The sequence below is a fragment of the Acipenser ruthenus genome, chromosome 7, assembly GCF_902713425.1.
Source record: "Acipenser ruthenus chromosome 7, fAciRut3.2 maternal haplotype, whole genome shotgun sequence".
Classification (NCBI taxonomy): domain Eukaryota; kingdom Metazoa; phylum Chordata; class Actinopteri; order Acipenseriformes; family Acipenseridae; genus Acipenser; species Acipenser ruthenus.
In genome coordinates, this window is record NC_081195.1 from 14,251,751 (window position 1) to 14,269,194 (window position 17,444).

A 17,444-nucleotide genomic window follows, 5' to 3' on the forward strand; every position below is an offset into this window, starting at 1 on the left:
AGCCCAAACAATTTTGCTGGTTTAAATGAGGAAATACATTAGGCTACATCTACATTCTCTTCAATGCTCTGACCTAGCTGTGTTATGATTTAGACTTATTTATTTATGTGTTTATGGAAGGTGCTTTTGTGAAAGCTAATTAAAAACAACAACTGGCAACTCTTTGCACATGACAGTCAAAGTAGACTACAGACCTTGAACATTAAGTGTGCTGACTACTACACTCCAGGACTACATCATACTTACTTGGTTGGCCCTGAAGTCAAGGTTGTAACTCTACCCTGGGGGCATATTTTAAAGCAAATGCAAAGGCAAATGTTTGAGAAGAAATGTGTTACAGGAAGGAAACATTACATACTGTTTTGTGTAGTTTATTGCACATTTTATATCATGAAAATTCACTTGTTTCAAAATAAGCCCAAGTTCATCCCATCCAGCAGCACATTGTTAAAAACTGAAGTTAATTGCATTATGTAAGGCATCTGTGTCTGCTATGTCAATTACCTCTGATCTTCAGATTGTGGCTTGACATTTTATTGGTCTCCACCAGGTTCCATAGCTGTTTTCTTCTTCAATAACGATGTCATGGTCACTCACACAATCCTTCCATCCCCATGCTGTCTACTGCTGTGAAAAAGTAATGACAAAGTCTATGTAGAAGAAGGGAATACCTTTTTTTTCTACTCAGACAATTAATTTCCTGCTTCCGGCTTCAAACAGATGACATCATCTTAAAGATTTTACCATCATTTCATTCTCATGATATTTATGTCATGTTTTTGTTATATGATTTGTAACAAAAAAAGTCACTACACGGCTGTGCACTAAATAGTGCCGGTGCTTGTACTAGCCTACACTACAGTACAGTGTGTGTGTGTGTATATATATATATATATATATATATATATATATATATATATATATATATATATATATATTACACAGTGCCCTCCATAAGAATTGGGACAGTGGAGTCAAAATTGATATTTTTGCGGTACACTCAAGCAATATGAAAATACGATTAAAAGATGAATATGAGGCAAAAGTACAGAATGTCACAATTATTTCTGGCTGTTTCAACACATATATGTTTTACCAACTAAGAATAATGGCACTTTCAGAGTTCCAGCCCCCCATTTTATGTGAGCATAAGTATTGGGACATATGGCTCACAGGTGTTTCTAATTGATCAGGTGTTTCCTGATCAATGTACAAGAAAATGCCACCAAACTCATTGGGCGGCGCTTCACAGTGCAACAGGACAATGACCCGAAACACACTGCCAACACAACCAAGGAGTTCATCAGGGGAAAAAAGTGGAACGTTTTAGACTGGCCAAGTCAATCTCCTGATTTAAATCCAATTGAACATGCATTTCACTTGCTGAAGAGGAGACTGAAGTCAGAAACTCCCCAAAACAAGCAACAGCTGAAAATGGCTGCAGTAAAGGCTTGGCAAAGCATCTCAAAGGACGATACCAAGAGTTTGGTGATGTCAGTGGGTCGCAGACTCACTGCTGTTATTGGATGCAAGGGATTTGGGACTAAATACTAGCTTTTATACTTATATTTGCTTTAAGTTGAATTGTCCCAATACTTATGCTCACATAAAATGTGGGGATGGAGCTCTAAAAGTGCTGTTATTCTTAGTTGGTAAAACATGTATGTCTTGAAACTACCAGAAATAAAAGGTGACATTCTGTACTTTTGCCTCATATTCATCTTTGTCGTATTTTCATATTGCTTGAGAGTACAGCAAAAATAGCAATTTTGAATTCACTGTCCAATACTTATATATATCTATGATAGGCAACTACAAAACAGGAGCAGCTTCTGAACTCCTTGTCAAAGCACCACAGACTTATCAAAGTATTTACAATAAGAATAATTACAAACATCATGAAAAGTAAAGGAACAGTGATTTTTGTATAATGTTGAAAATCATGGAAATAGTGTCCATATTGAATTGACTTTGTAGAATTTAAACAAACAAACTGATCAACAAGGTCTGCAGGTAGGTGTGTATGTATGTATATATATATATTGTTCAACCTTCTCTGAAACCCATATATATATATATTTGCATCACCCTATAGAATCAATACATTTTGTTTTAAAAAGTCGAAGGAAACCTGCTGAATAATGTTACCTTAACATATTTAGAATTATACCGCTTTGTAGTTTTCCATATACTTAACAAAAAACTGCCAAAAATGTAAAAATGTGAAATTTAAAAATCTAACATGAAATACTAGTATTATGGCTTCCAGTAGACTTTTGCAATATCATTGTGTAGTTTCTTTGATTACATGATGTTACATAAAAGATCTGAATTATATTCCTATCATTTTTATTTTTAATTATTTCAGTCCTAAAATTCTAGGTGATGCAAAACTTTTGGCCATAGCTGTACATGAAATAGTCATATTCAACAACCACAATTACAGTTTAAAGCACCCTTTAAATTACATAATAAATACAATTATTTCTTGAGTAATCAATACGGTAATTATCTGTAATGTTTCCCTATAATACATTAATATTAATTAGTCTTTGGTTTTGGCTTGAGGCTAAGATTAGGGTAATAAAAAGAAATCCTATAAAACAACATGGTACTTCCTGTTACCTAACACTTCCTGTGCTACAGAGCCTCATTCCTGTATTTGTTTAATGCTTGGTTAATGTCATTATGATTTCCATTACATGAGAGTAGATGTTAAAACTTCATGCTGATTTGAACTCGGCTCTCGCCAAGATAAGCACCAACTCAGACATAGCTTTACAGTAAACTAATGTGATCCATCTGCATCTCCATCCATTTGTGTTTCTTTCCATCTGATGATGTAAATATCCTTCTGCCTGGTGTTGATGGCTGAAGTGTAATGCTGGCTCCAGGGATCAGCTTATTTTGTCTCCCTAGCGCATCAGCACACACAATGGCTGCAGTTCTGGCTCTGGGGGATCAACCACAGTGCGGTCTCCCCAGCGCATCAACATGACAACCGTCTGGATTGAGCTAAGTATGGCACATCTCTGGGGTCTTCAATTGGACACCTTCCATCCTTGGAGTTGTACTCATTTTTATTTATTTATTTATTTTAAAAATAAAAAAGCAACACATATTTAACAGAATACTGTAGTGAAAGCATAGGCATAATTTACACAGGGGGACACATCCCCCCTCACTTTTTCATTATTTCAGATAGAATAATGCTTATGCATGCATCAGCTACAGAAACTGTACCCCCCCCCCCCCCCCCCACCACCACCACACACACACACTTTTGAAACCAAAGTTACGCCACTGAGTGAAAGTTGTTAACTGAATCTGTTATTTTGTCATGACATTTTGTTCACACAAACCTACTTTTATAACACAACATTCTCTGGAGGCAGAAATAACTAGGATAATTAAAATGCAGCTGCCTGAATTTCACTCTGGGATTCATCTTTAGCCCTTTGTGATTGCAACATTACATTTTGGTTCCTGTCGACGTTGTGTAATAGAAATACCCTCCACATCTCCAGCATGTATTCCTGTAGGCTTTAACATCAGATATACTTGTACTGGAACAACGTACTGATATGTGAAAACAACCACCAGGTGTCAAAGTTTTAAATGTCACTGTATCTATATCAGAAGCTGTGCACATGAATATAAAGGGCATGCTACAGAGTATGTACTTCCATTGTATCCCAAGAGAAGTGGCAAACTAGTTATTTTAGGCTCAGTGTATCCATGTCACTTTGGTAAGGAGGCACACACATTCCTTACTGTATAGCACTAGTGCCAGATTCCAACAGAGTTCACAGGGTTCTTTAAGTTTGTGTCCTACTTTTGCTAATCTAACCTTGAGTAAACCTAAGAAAGCTTATCAATACACAGGTCAGTTTAAAAACATCAATATGGGAAGGTAAAAATTGGCAACTATTAAAATATTTTGTCAATGAACAATTTGAATTGTTAAATAAAGAAAATAGCCAATGCCATAAAAGAATTAATGATTAAACATAAAAAAACAGGGATATTCGTAAGGGTGGAAAACCCAGATGTTAGCAACATTAAAATTGCTCCCCTTGCTCCCCTTCTTTGTGTGTGCGCTGTTGATGTTTTATATGGAGTTTTCTAATACCTTATCCTTTCTTATGCTTTAGGTAACCCCCATGACCCCAGCCTCGTTTTGCTACACCATGAAAGTGCGGCTGGTCTTCAATATAGGAAGTACAATGAAGCAGGAGCTTAAACTTCCCATATCTGAGATGTGTTACTTAAAATAAAACTGCACAATTTATAATAACACAAATATATAAAATCTTGGAATAGTACTGGTAAACTGGTAAATACTAAAGATAGACATTGAGCAAGTATTACTTACTATCCTATTAGGGAGTTTAAAAGTTATATATTTGTGCATAAAATGAATAATTCAAATACATAAAATAAACATCTGATAAAAGAGTTGATGGGAAAATGTTGAAGAACACAAAAAGTCAACAAAGTCGCAACCCCAACCCTGAAATGTTTGAATGCTCAGGAAATTAGATTTCTTTGAACCAGCAGCATGCCAATACAATCTCAGTGCAATATAAAATGAATTCACATCTTGACAACAGTCAGAGCAAGTTATAAACAACAGCTATGGAATAGCAATTCAGAGATGTAGCACAAAAGGAGACACTATGTTTTTATGTCATGTTGCCCATTTATTTGTAACTGAAAAACATTTTTTATACATTTTATACATCTACATGAAATACCTTTGGTACTTATGTAGACAACATTTTATTTGTATTATTTTAATTATGAAGAATGTGAAGAAAGGAAATGTAATAAAATATCTTTATTCATTATCCTCTGCTGTCAAGGTTGCAGTATTTGGGTTGGTGGTCACTTAGCAACAGGTAAAGCTTGAGCTGTTTTGTGATGTCATGCAGCTGTCCATGAAGAATGCTTGGCTGCACAGAACTGCCCTGATCTATAAGAATCTGTGTGACTTGAACATCACCACTGAAGAAACTGTCAGTCTACATAGTTGAAAGGTCACAGAATCACATGATTTTTTCATGATCAGCAAGCAAGATGGCAGTAAGTTATTTTAAAACTGATAAAATAAGACATACAAAAATATATTAGAGCAACAGAATTCAGAACCGTTTGGAATGATTGCAACCATTATAAAAATATAGGTAAACGACACCTGTTGCGACTGTATACAGTATGTCCTTTAACTGACACCACAGTATGTCCTTTAATTGACACCACAATCATTTTCAGTCTATGACCAAAGTTTGGTTCTTGTTTTTTGTAACTGATATTGCAACAGATTCCATTGAAACCTATAAATGTTTGCTGTGTCATACATTTACAGCTATGAACGTGCAAGACAGTTTGTTTCACAGTTTTACTTAGTTTGATGAACAGTTTTTTTTTGTTTTTTTTTTAGCAATTTATCTCCAATTACAATATAGTGGTTCTATAATAGCTACAGGTATGCAAGGGTACACAAAAGCTGCTATAACGGTCATTTATAGAATGTAGCATATTGGCATTGGCATCACGGTGGTTGGAATCAATACACCTCAGGATCATTATTGGGGAAGCTATGAAAAAAAAGGCCAACAAGATGCTCGGATATATTGTGAAAAGTGTTGAATTTAAATAAAGGGAAGTAATGTTAAAACTTTACAATGCATTATTAAGATCTCATCTAGAATATTGTGTTCAGTTCTGGTCACCTCGCTACAAAAAGGATATTGCTGATCTAGAAAGAGTGCAAAGAAGAGCGACCAGAATTATTCCGGGTTTAAAAGGCATGTCATATGCAGACAAGCTAAAAGAACAGAATCTATTCAGTCTTGAACAAAGATGACTACGTGGTGATCTGATTCAAGCATTCAAAATTCTAAAAGGTATTGACAACAGGCCAGTTTATATGTGTGATTATTTCACGTAAATCGACAATACACGTGAAACTTGGCAGGGAAAGCTTGTGAAAGTGTCCCAAAACATGGTCTCAGTATTTTACTGTGAAAGTCTCAATTTCTTGTGAGATTCCAGGAAAAGCGTGTGAAATCATGCCCACTTACACATGTAAACATGAGTTTCTCGTGAAAATGTTAATTAGCTTGTTCAAGTCCTTTCCTAAAGCTGCTATAAAAGTCACATGGGAATGCGTAACTTGCCATGGTCCAAAGATGGAAGCAGGGAAATTAATATTTTGTTTGCAGTATTTCCTTTATCAGATTGATGTTGCGATAACCCCACTTTTTTCTCCGTCTTCCCTAGAACTTTGCATAATGCTAATCATACACAGATATAAATGTGTTTGTAAAGTATCATACTAAGTATTTACTAAGTTTCTGTTTAAAAGAGTTACTTTTCTAAAAATGTTTGATAAACTGCATCGTGGGCTTGTGAATTCAGGTGGTTACAGCTACTGTACAGTACTTCAGAATACACTTGCAAATAGCTTTCCAAACAACTGTCAAAACGTCTTTATTGTAAAGTACTACTAAGTACTATGCTTAAATGTGTATAACTATACTCCCATGCAATTTCTCCTAGTTACTTATGTCTCAGCAAAACGGTTATGGATGTAACCCCGGTTGCCTGAAAGAGAAGATGACCGCCAATGATACTTTTGGGATATGCCTGCTTGTTAGGTATTCGCTGAGCATGTTATATCAAAGCTGCTGATAGGTCCCTCCGCAGAGTGACGTCCTCGATCGCGCCTCATCGTGGTAATAAATAGTCATTGCACAGAGACGTCAGTCTCTTTTGCATTGAACCTGCATATGCGAGTGATGTGACCTCACAAGGATGACGGTCATTTTCTCTTTCAGGGAACCGAGGTTACATCCGTAACCTATCGTTCCTTTTCAATTTGAAGACTAGTTCCACTGACTGATTCAAGTGAAAAGCTGTAATCACCCTAGGAAGGAAAGCAGGGGGCAATGGGTTTTCTCTGCCATGGCACAGAGATCTACCTGGTTTTCCACGAAGCGTTCCCAAATGCGCTGCACTACCTGAGGGTGCAGTCGCCATTCCGACGGGTGAGGACCCTCCCTCGAGAGGAGGTCCGCCGCCCAGTTCACCACTCCCAGGAGATGTACAGCCCGGAGGGGCAAGAGGTGCCTCTGTGCCCAGATCAGCAGCCGAAAGGCTATGCGGTGTAACCCTGGGGACTGAAGCCCTCCTTGGTGGTTCATGTACTCAACCACTGACATGTTGTCCATGCAGACAAGGACATGTTTGTTGCGGAGCACAGGGAGAAAATGTTGCAGCGCGAGTTGGACTACTCTCAGCTTTAGCGCGTTTATGTGCAGGGATGTCCAGCGGTGCGACCAGGATCCAGAGACTCCTTTGCCTGCCCAGACTGCCCCCCAACCAGAGTTGGATGCGTCTGTCGTCACCACCTGACAGGCTGCCTGGGGCGGTTCCACTGGAACTGTCTCCCTGGGCGCTGGTGCAGTGGGTCCCCACGTCTGGCGTTCCCCCGTCCTTGTTGCTGGCTCCTTACCTCAGGTCGCGCCGTGCTGTCGTAGGGACCAGGATAGTCTGGGTTACCGTGGTAACTGCTGGACGCCATCACCTCCCCCTTCCCCGTGCCGAGGAATGGGAAGGGAGGATCGCATCCATCTGCTGGGACGCCTCTCTCTCTCTCTGTGAGAGTGTTGCAAGATCTCCTCTACCGCTGGTCCAAAGGTATGGCCAGGGGAGATAGGCGCATCTAGTAATGCGGACATGTCTGCATCCGGGACCCTCGCTTGAGACAGCCAGAGCTGTCTGTGTGCCACCCCCAAGGCTGCCACTTCTGCCCAGGGCTTACTCGCAGTGACTATTTATTACCTCGGTAAGGTGGGACCGAGGACGTCACTCCGCGGAGGAGCCTATCGGCAGCTTTGATATAAAATGCTCAGCGAATACCTGACAAGCGGCATATCCCAAAAGTATCACTGGCGGTCATCTTCGAATTGAAAGGGAACCCGTATCCATCCTCCACTTACGTCTGTTGGAGCGATGAAGAGGCTTGGGTGTTAATATCCATAAGGGAAGAGGATATGATGAGGCAGCTTGATGCAATGCACAACATGAACATTGTTTAACCCACTCTCAAAATAAAATGTGGTGTGGAATTTTTGTGACTTATTTCTTGGGAATCAACAATACTACTCAATATTCCTATTCTTTATTAAGCAGAAGCAGTCATACAAGTACAGTGCAAATGAGGATGCTATATTTAATATAAAGAGATACAAAACTAATGAAACAAAACAAATGAAACAAAAACGTGAAAAATAAAAGTACACCGTTGGGTTACAAAAATAAAGATAGCCGTGCATCTCTAATAGCAGGACCCTCTTCATATCGCTGTTTTACAATTCCTGCTAGAGGTTGAGGTAGCTGTTTCTCTGCTTGCTTGAGCACCTTCTTATGGTCCTGGCATACATTGTGCAGGATACAGCAGATGTAATAATTTGGGGAACAAGCTTGTGGTTCACTTCAGTACACTTCAGTAGTATCCTCCCCCTCCCTTTCAATAGCCCAAACGCTGGTTCAACGACCACTCGGATTTGGCCCAGTTTCTTATTAATAAAGATCTAACAACTCACTCTGCTCTCTCCTGACATATTTTAACTTTCAGTTTAGTATGCAAATGAGTACGTGCCTGAAAAAAAAATGCTTGAAATATTTTTTGCAAAGTAACCAAAAAAGGCAACCTAATGAACCTTCGATAAATCATTCACAACGAGTTTTAGTTCAATTCAAATAGTTTTAAGCAACATATATAAAATAGATAATCCCTCACTTAATATTTTACAGCTACTGTAAACACTATAATCTAACTAACAATGGGGCAGCACTAGTCAAGACTAACAGATCTGCATTTTGAGGATTAAAAAAAAAGGATTTTATAGAACATATTTGAATGCTCTGTTTTTATTTCACAATTGTAATCGGTCAAAAGTAGGCATTTATGACAGTTAATCAAGTCACTACTTTAAACTAGAACTCAACTTCTCAAAATGAAATACTGTACTATGTTTGAATATAACAGCTGCACTCTGTTATTTCATTGTCTAATCAGAGAATCTGCTCATCACTACTGGGAGAGAACTATTTCTGGAGATAGATTTGTTCGCCTCAAATCCCCAGACTTCTTTCATCTGAACTGTGGTCACACTATGATGATAACAAAAACACATTTTAAAAAGCCAGATTTCCAATGCCATTTCAAATACAAGTTTTTTTCTTTTTCATATTAATCAAATATATTTCTACAGCATGTACTGTACAAGCTTTGTTTGTGCAAATCTGGCCTGGCTAAGCTACTCTTCTCAGCAGATAAGTTTCAGCTGCTTAAAATGTATTCATGGTTTCAATTTATGAGCAATAACTATTGGAATGTATTTGTGATTGTATAAAACAGTAGTAACTGCAACGTTGCATTTAGTCACTTAAGATGACATAGCAAATAATGATAATTAGAAAATTGACACTTAGGTGGTTAAACATAACCAAGAGACACTAGGCCAGGACATTCAAATAAATTAAAGATGCAGCTAGCAGTTTTCTAGTAAAAATGAGATACATATCACATATGCTTGGCTGGTCTTTCTTGTTCCAACTTATGGTAACACCATATAAAATAGGTTATTCACTTTTATCCAATTAGGTCAATATCAAGAGTTCAGTTCTAGGAAAACAATATGGTTAATCATTAAGAATTCAAAAATAACAACTATGTGCTGGTAATAAGGGATTAAAATGCATTTCTATAGGTGCACACATTGAAGCATGTTAATAATTAATTGCAAACAATAAGGTCAATGTCATGCTGTCACGCATCACCATACATTCACAATTAAAGCATGATGAATATAAATTAGTCTTGTGCCGAACAGAATCCACGTTCTCTCCTTACAGGAGATGTCGACTTCACAAGAAAATTAGATTTAAAAAAAAAAAAAAAAAACATGCTTTTCATCTTGCAAAGTTGTACTTCACATTAATTTGACCAAGGCAAGGCCTGGTATTTCATCAGAGAAATTAATCATTAAGAATTAAAATAGTTCCATGTTCCAATTTATTATTAATGTGCACATGGCCATTTACACTAATTGCAGGTGGTTCACCTACTGCATTGTGCAGAATGACAAAAGGCTTGTATGCTTTTTTTGGTGGAAAGCTAAGGTGAAGGTAATGATGTTTGATACTGTCTATTACAAATCTAGGTCAATTTGCAAAAGGAAGAGGGGAGGGGGGAGTGCTGAGATTAAGATCATATCTACTATTATATGTAGCATAAAATGTATTTATAGAGCAATCTCCAAGGTCTGTTGTTTATTATGGCAGAGTGCCATTGTTGAAAGATGCAGATTAGAACATGTTTATGATCTGGCAGTGGATGGAACAGCTGTTACACAGGGCTCTGTTCACAGAACTTCAACTCATGAGTTATTTAAAGAATGTTTTTTGTTTTTATTTTTCAAAGTGTTTTATGAGGAGAATCAAGTTTGATATCCCTATAAATGTTCTGGACTATTGGTGGTATCAGTAAGAGTAAAGCACAGTTTCAATAAATATCCAACTTTATTGTATTTCTGAAAACAGACTTTGTGGTAGAGCCCTTAGTCTAAATAATACAGCGTGAAAGTGAAATTAAATCATAAACGGTAGTAGGGTGGACCATGGGAACAGAAGCCAGTTTTGTGCATTTTTAGGTGAATATCCTGTCCTGTGTGAGATTTCGAAGCCTCAAGCTATCCCTTCTACACTGTGTCATATTTTCTTTACTTAGGCCCTACAATGAGAATGTAGCACTGGTTTGCACGTAAGAATATTTTATAGTGTTGTTTAAAAAAATTGAGTGAACCAGGGTGATTAATCAGTGAGACCAAGGTCTGAGCTAAGCCATTATCATTTTCTATATTCGCCATATTGCTCATATTTCTTATTAATGTGCTCTGGGGTTTTTGAAGCTGACATAGCTTTTAACGTCTTCTTGTTGCCCTCTCCCTGCCCTTCCCTTTGAACTATTCATGGAAACTAGCAACACATCTTGTCCATCATCACTAGAACAGAGACTAAATTAAAAGTGTGCCATTGTTTTCTCCTTTTAAGGTGTCATTCATTCTGAGTGTAATTTGCTTTAAAAAAAAATCTGACGTAGTGAAAAGGCAGGTGTCTACATTTAGCATACGGGTACTTTGACATTTTAAGTTGTTTGGTTTAAAGGAAACTGCTGTGGACTGATAACAATTTCAGAGGCCCAGCTACCCAGTGTGTGCTACAAATGGCACACTGATTTGAAATGGCATTGAATTGTATAAAATATGACTGAAAAATAAATCTTGCTTTCATCAACAAAGCCTAGCCTACCACCTATTTTACAAACCACAGACAGAGGTTTTGTTTTTAAAATATTTAGGCAATTGCATCCCTTTGATCCCCAATGTTTATTGACAACTGCAAATTAGTTCACATTTGGGAAGGATTACAATTTCAAGGCAAGAAATGACATTGTACTCTAAGTTATTAAACTGGAAGTGTATTCTGTGTAACAACAGAGAGTAATTGCATCATTTAACTAAATACTGTACATGCTTAACATGAGTCATTGTCTGTTAACTGTTTAGTCAGCTATTGTCAACCCAATTACTCTTCCTGTGTCAGTTTTTCAATATGGTCAAAACCTTTTGATCTCACGTAATACCAAACACAGGATAGGACATGCAGAATAGTTTGCAATAGCTTATTAAACACACACAGGATTTTACTGTGTGCCTTTTGCTAAATTAAACATCTTAAAGAATTCAGTGACTAAAGCATCTTCCTCAAAATCGTTTTAGTTACAATGAAAGTAGCACCAGTGGATTGTTGTATCAGAGTACGCTACAGTGTTACCGTATTTTTAAAACCAGTTTTACATGCTACGCAGTTTTCATTTTTGTATCTGTGCTGTACTGAATTGTACCCAGTAGAGGTCATTCTGTGAACAGGTCGTTACTATCCGCAACCCCTCCCAATGCCTGATGAAAAACACTCCCACTCGAAAAATGATAACGCAACTTTATTGCGTCACGGTCTGTGAAGTGTCGCTGCTTGTTGAATGATCAAATTGTTGGTCATCTGCTCTGTGATTGGCTTGCTGTGTACCACGTGACGCGATATGCTTTGGCGTTTGATATCTGCTTGGAAGAGCTGTGTAAGGTACCAGTTGAAGCAGAGCCGCAGCTGCAGACAGAAGAGGGGGCGTGTCAAGTCATAATAAACCCCACGTTTGCTTTTATTATTATTTTTAATATAAAGAAGGCAATAAGGAAAACGCAAACCATTAACGACAACACAATATCTTCCTGCTTTGGGGGTTAGGCTCTTAATATCTCTTCCGATGAATTGCACCAGGTAAGAAAATAAAAAGAGAAAGTGCTGGCACTTTTTTTTTTTTACTCAGAACTGTATACTACATAAAGTTAACATCAGGAATTGAATAAACTACATTTGAAATCGTCATTGTTGCATATCTGGGTGCTTTGCTTGATTAAATTCCACTTTAAACAGTAAATAATACAATACTTATTATTGTTAAGTTATTGTCTGGCATGTTTATCATCATTATGGTGATTAATGCCCTACCTAGTTTTAAAATATTGCTTACCCATTAACTAAAAAAAATAAAAGTGTATTTCTAATGGACTGTTTTCAAAACGATACTTTCTTACGAGTATTCTGTGCAGTTATATCTGTATAATTTACAGCACTTGTAAATGTGTTGATTAGCATACTGTTGGCTTTTCTTTGCTGTCGTGTACTCAGCATTTCTTCGTGTTAGTTTTAAGCGGTGAAAAAAGGTGTTGTTAATAAGAGTAACCGGCCTGGCCAGGGTGCGCAAAAAATAGAAAATATATTGCTCCCTCAGAAATCACGTAGACAATTTATTTCATAAAGCTGATTGCTGTATAATTTAAATGCAACACATCAGAGAAGCTAAATGTCTCTAACACATAAGTTTCGAAGAACTTATATTTAATATACAAAACAGTTATTTAATCTACAATAGTTATGTGTGTCAGATTGCCCACATTTCCTAATTTGACTGGTTTTGTCCATAAATGGTTACGCTATTGAACTGAGAAGTAGCCATGAATGCATATCAACATTTCTTGTTCTTTGAAAGCAATTTGCGTATTTTGATTGAACATTTGGATGCACATTGGAACTGTATCAATTGCATCAGTTTGCAACCACTTATTGGGAAGCATGAACATAATACTCCTTTACTCTTCAAGGAAATTTGGGTAACTCGCAGACTCAACACGTTTGGTGTACTCACCAAATGCTAGCTGTTCAATCTGAAAAATATTACTACTGTATACAGATATAAACTCTTGTTAAAGGCACTATATACACAGTTTACAGATTGCAAGCCAGACAAAGTATGTTAAAATGATATTCTAAAATATATTTCTAATACAATAAGTATGATAAATAAGTTGCTTTATCTTGGTTTGAAAACGTATGCATTTTTAATTAAAACCTTTTTGTAACTTAATACGGCTATAAAAAAATAAGAAGAACATTTTTTATATTAATTCTGAGCAAATATTAGAACATTTGCACAAACATTAGTGTGGATTTTATTTGTTGTGTTTTGCTAATCATTGGATAAAACAAATGCATTTTTTTTTCTGTATTTACACACCTCGGCTAAATGACAAAAACACATGCTGTTCATTTACATCCTTGCTTATTCTAGCTCCTATAACTAGTGTAAAGGGTTATATTATACAGCCCATATAGGACCCCGTTTTGAAGCAAGTTCTAGTTTCTTAGTAGCTTTATTCCATTCAAATGATTACATTCCACTTTGAAAACGACTCTTTGCACTCAAAATTGCCAATTGCCAATCAAAGTATCAAGATATTTATCTAAATTTAAAAACAAAAAGTGTGTAGTATTTTACAGATTATTTACTGGCTGTTTATGAGATTTACAGAATCAACAGTTGTTTTACCTTACAGTGATTCATAGTATATATTTCTGTTTCAGAGTCCTGCACATTTTGAATCCAAGACCATTGCCAAACTCCATTATGCCCGTTGATGTAGCAGTGAGGCTCTGTCTTTCTCATTCACCTCCACTGAGGAATTTCCTTAGCTCGTATGAAGATTGCAGAGGGAGAAACCTTGTGAACAGATTGAAACCAATGAGACCTTGTATTAATTTAAAAAATGAATCAGAGGCAAAAAGCCCAGAATGGAGAAGCCACAAACCCAAGCCAAAGAAACGAGTGGTGTTTGCAGATTCAAAGGGTCTGTCACTTACTGCTATTCACATCTTCTCCGAGTTTGAAGAGAATCTGATGTCTGACCTGCAGTTTGATCTGGCTGATTTAGAAGACGCAACGGCTGGTTTGAAACTAAATGAAGAAAAGAACTTGGTTCTGGATTTTTCCCAGCCTGCTGCAGATTACTTGGAATTCAGAAATCGGCTAAAAAAGAACTTTGTCAGCCTGGAAAACTGTTCCCTGCAGGAAAGATCACTTGCTGGGACTGTAAAAGTAAGGAACGTAAGCTTTGAGAAATCTGTCCATATCCGGATAACCTTTGACACTTGGAAAAACAGCACAGATGTTGAATGTACCTTTATGAACAATGTTTATGGTTGCTCTGAAACAGACACCTTCTCTTTCGTCATTAACCTGCCTAATTTTGTGCCTCCTCACGAGCGCATTGAGTTCTGTGTTTGTTTCAAAAGCAAAGACCAGACGTACTGGGACAATAATGATGGACAGAACTATAGACTGGTCCACACTGAATGGAAATCTGATGGTATTCAGGCACCACCATCCACCCAGAATGAAAGTCCATCCTATAAAGATCACAGTACAATTCAAGAAGTGGAGTTTGATCAGTTTGGTAGTCCAAGAACATCCAATGGACTGTTTCCTGAATGGCAAAGTTGGGGCAGGTTTGAGAACACAGCCCCCTATTGGTGAACCCCTGCAACTTCTTTAAATACATAAACACTAGCTGTTATCTCAAAAGCTTTTGCAATGCTTTTGCAGGAAATTAAACCCTAAATGGTTAAATGCAACTTGGATCAATAAAACTAAAAAATCGTCAAAGTTATCTGCAACCAGAGAGAGGCCAACATTGCTGTTGTATGTGTGTTTGGGAACAGGGTGGGAGGGGCGTGTTATGCTATTGACTCTAACCACCATTATAGTGCCTCCAACGTTTGCTTAAAAACATTTTTGGACTACCCTTAGTAAAGCTTGTAAAAACTACAAATAACCAGGTCTCAAGCATCACAAGAAGCATTACCAACATGCTCAAAACAACTTATTAAGATAAAAAAAACAGACAAAGTCATCTCCTTTAAATGGAACAGGGTGTAGTAAACATCTAAGAAAGTGTATAAACTAGGAGTAAGAGTGTGATAACACATACAACTATGCGGTTAATAGATGCCTTTGTGATTGTTCTAGAGAAACTTGCATAGTCTATTTCTAAATCTGTAAAAAGCACTTTAGTATGCCTCTGAGTTTATGATATAATAGTCTTTAAGTGCATACAATAATAACAAGCACTGTTACAATGATTGAAAGGTGGAGGCTCATACTTTATCTTTAGGAAAAAAAAAATATATATATATATATATATTATTTATGGCTTCCACTCAAATAAATACAGTTACGGTTTTAATGGCTGCATGCACTTTTCCAATCCACTCTTTGTTAGAGTCAATTAGTTTTCATTTGATTGGACTAGTTTTGATACCAATGTGCAAGACTAAAAAAACAAACAAACAAAAAAAAACATTAGTATTAAAAATGATTTTCAAACTTCTATCTTTTCCATTTCATACTTAACTTTTAAAATGAGAAATGTACAGCATGATTAATATAATTTCATAAAATTCAGCACCTAATAGCAGACATTAAGAAAAAGTGCCTTTTGCTGTCATCAGTTGCCAAAATGTTTCATATTTATGTAATTTCCCAACATAATTAAGGCTTTTGACTGAGCTGTAATTATACTGATTAGTTAAAACAATATTTATTCTGATCACAGCAATGACGTGGCTGTCACTGCATTTTCTAGTATTATATTTGATGTAAACCACCTGAATGTTTTTTTTTTTTTTTCTTTATTCAGTGGTGAACAGTTTGCACTGTTTGAACATAAGCCTTTACTAATCTGAATGTGAATCAAGAGAGCATAGGTACATCTGTAAAATCCTTCATATTGAAGGGTGTTCATTTCGTGGTACCTTAAAATAATGAAATACTTTCAAGAAAAAGTTGAAATAATTAAATATGTTAAGTGTCTTCCTGCTTGCACATAAATGTATGCCTGCATTTTAAAATCACTATTTGAAGGTTTAGATTGTTCATCAGTTTATTCACTACACAATACTTGCTGCTATGTTTTGTGCTATTGTATTCGCTGTAATGCTTTTATTAATCCTAAACTATGTTTTAAGTACGATGGTACAGGATATTTATGTTCCCTTTGAGTGAAAAAGGAATGCGGGGTTGTAAGTGTGAGAGGTTGTTATGAGTTCGAGACGGGGGCTCTGTGATAGTGGATGCAAAGTTTTTGTCATTTTTTTTTTCATTTTGTGTTAAGAAATGCAGGCCAGTGTTAATGGGGGATATGTCAGTCTCTTATTGTATTCTGAGTGATATACACGGTCTGAACTACTTTTTTAGAAGTGCAATGTGAAGCAGAATGTTAATTGGTGCAGTACAAATCTCACACAAAAATATTTTTCTACTGTAAAGAAATGTCGCTGTATGAAAGAATTTTCTGTAATGTGTTCCTTTCAGAAATACATTTTTGTATTGCAAAAGGGCTGAGTTATTTAGGAGGCTGTGTGGTCCAGTGGTTAAAGAAATTAGCTTATAACCAGGAGGTCCCTGGTTCAAATCCCACCTCAGCCACTGACTCATTGTGTGACCCTGAGCAAGTCACTTCACCTCCTTGTGCTCCGTCTTTCGCGTGAGACGTAGTTATACGTGACTCTGCAGCTGATGCATAGTTCACACACCCTAGTCTCTGTAAGTCGCCTTGGATAAAGGCGTCTGCTAAATAAACAAATAATAATATTTAAAGAAACTGACAGCAGTCTAGAACAGTTTCATGAGCATCACACTGGATTTGATTCACTTAAACTCATGACTTAAATATTTGTGTGCACAAGTTTAACACATTCAATCATCCTAGGTTCTATCGTTTCAAACTAGATTTGACCATGTTAGGGTTAATGACCATGACCATGTTCCTATAACAGAATTTATAAACGACTATATCAAAGAGATACCATGCACAGGAAACCAATACATAAATAAGTTCTAAAAAACACACACATTCTGCTGTCCACAGTACAGCTATTTCTCTCCTTTCATTAATAGATCATTCGATAGGGTACCAGTT

General features: G+C 36.8%; 1 protein-coding gene across 1 annotated transcript; it reads left to right on the top strand.

The window, feature by feature from the left end:
* The first annotated feature begins 12,168 nt into the window (after positions 1 to 12,168).
* LOC117415137 (protein phosphatase 1 regulatory subunit 3C-B-like) lies at positions 12,169 to 16,860 on the top strand. Its single transcript, XM_034025121.3, has 2 exons — positions 12,169 to 12,408; positions 14,053 to 16,860. Exons 1-2 carry the CDS (start codon positions 12,395 to 12,397, stop codon positions 14,999 to 15,001), a joined length of 963 nt encoding a protein of 320 aa, XP_033881012.2. The 5' UTR covers positions 12,169 to 12,394; the 3' UTR covers positions 15,002 to 16,860.
* Positions 16,861 to 17,444: the final 584 nt, after the last annotated feature.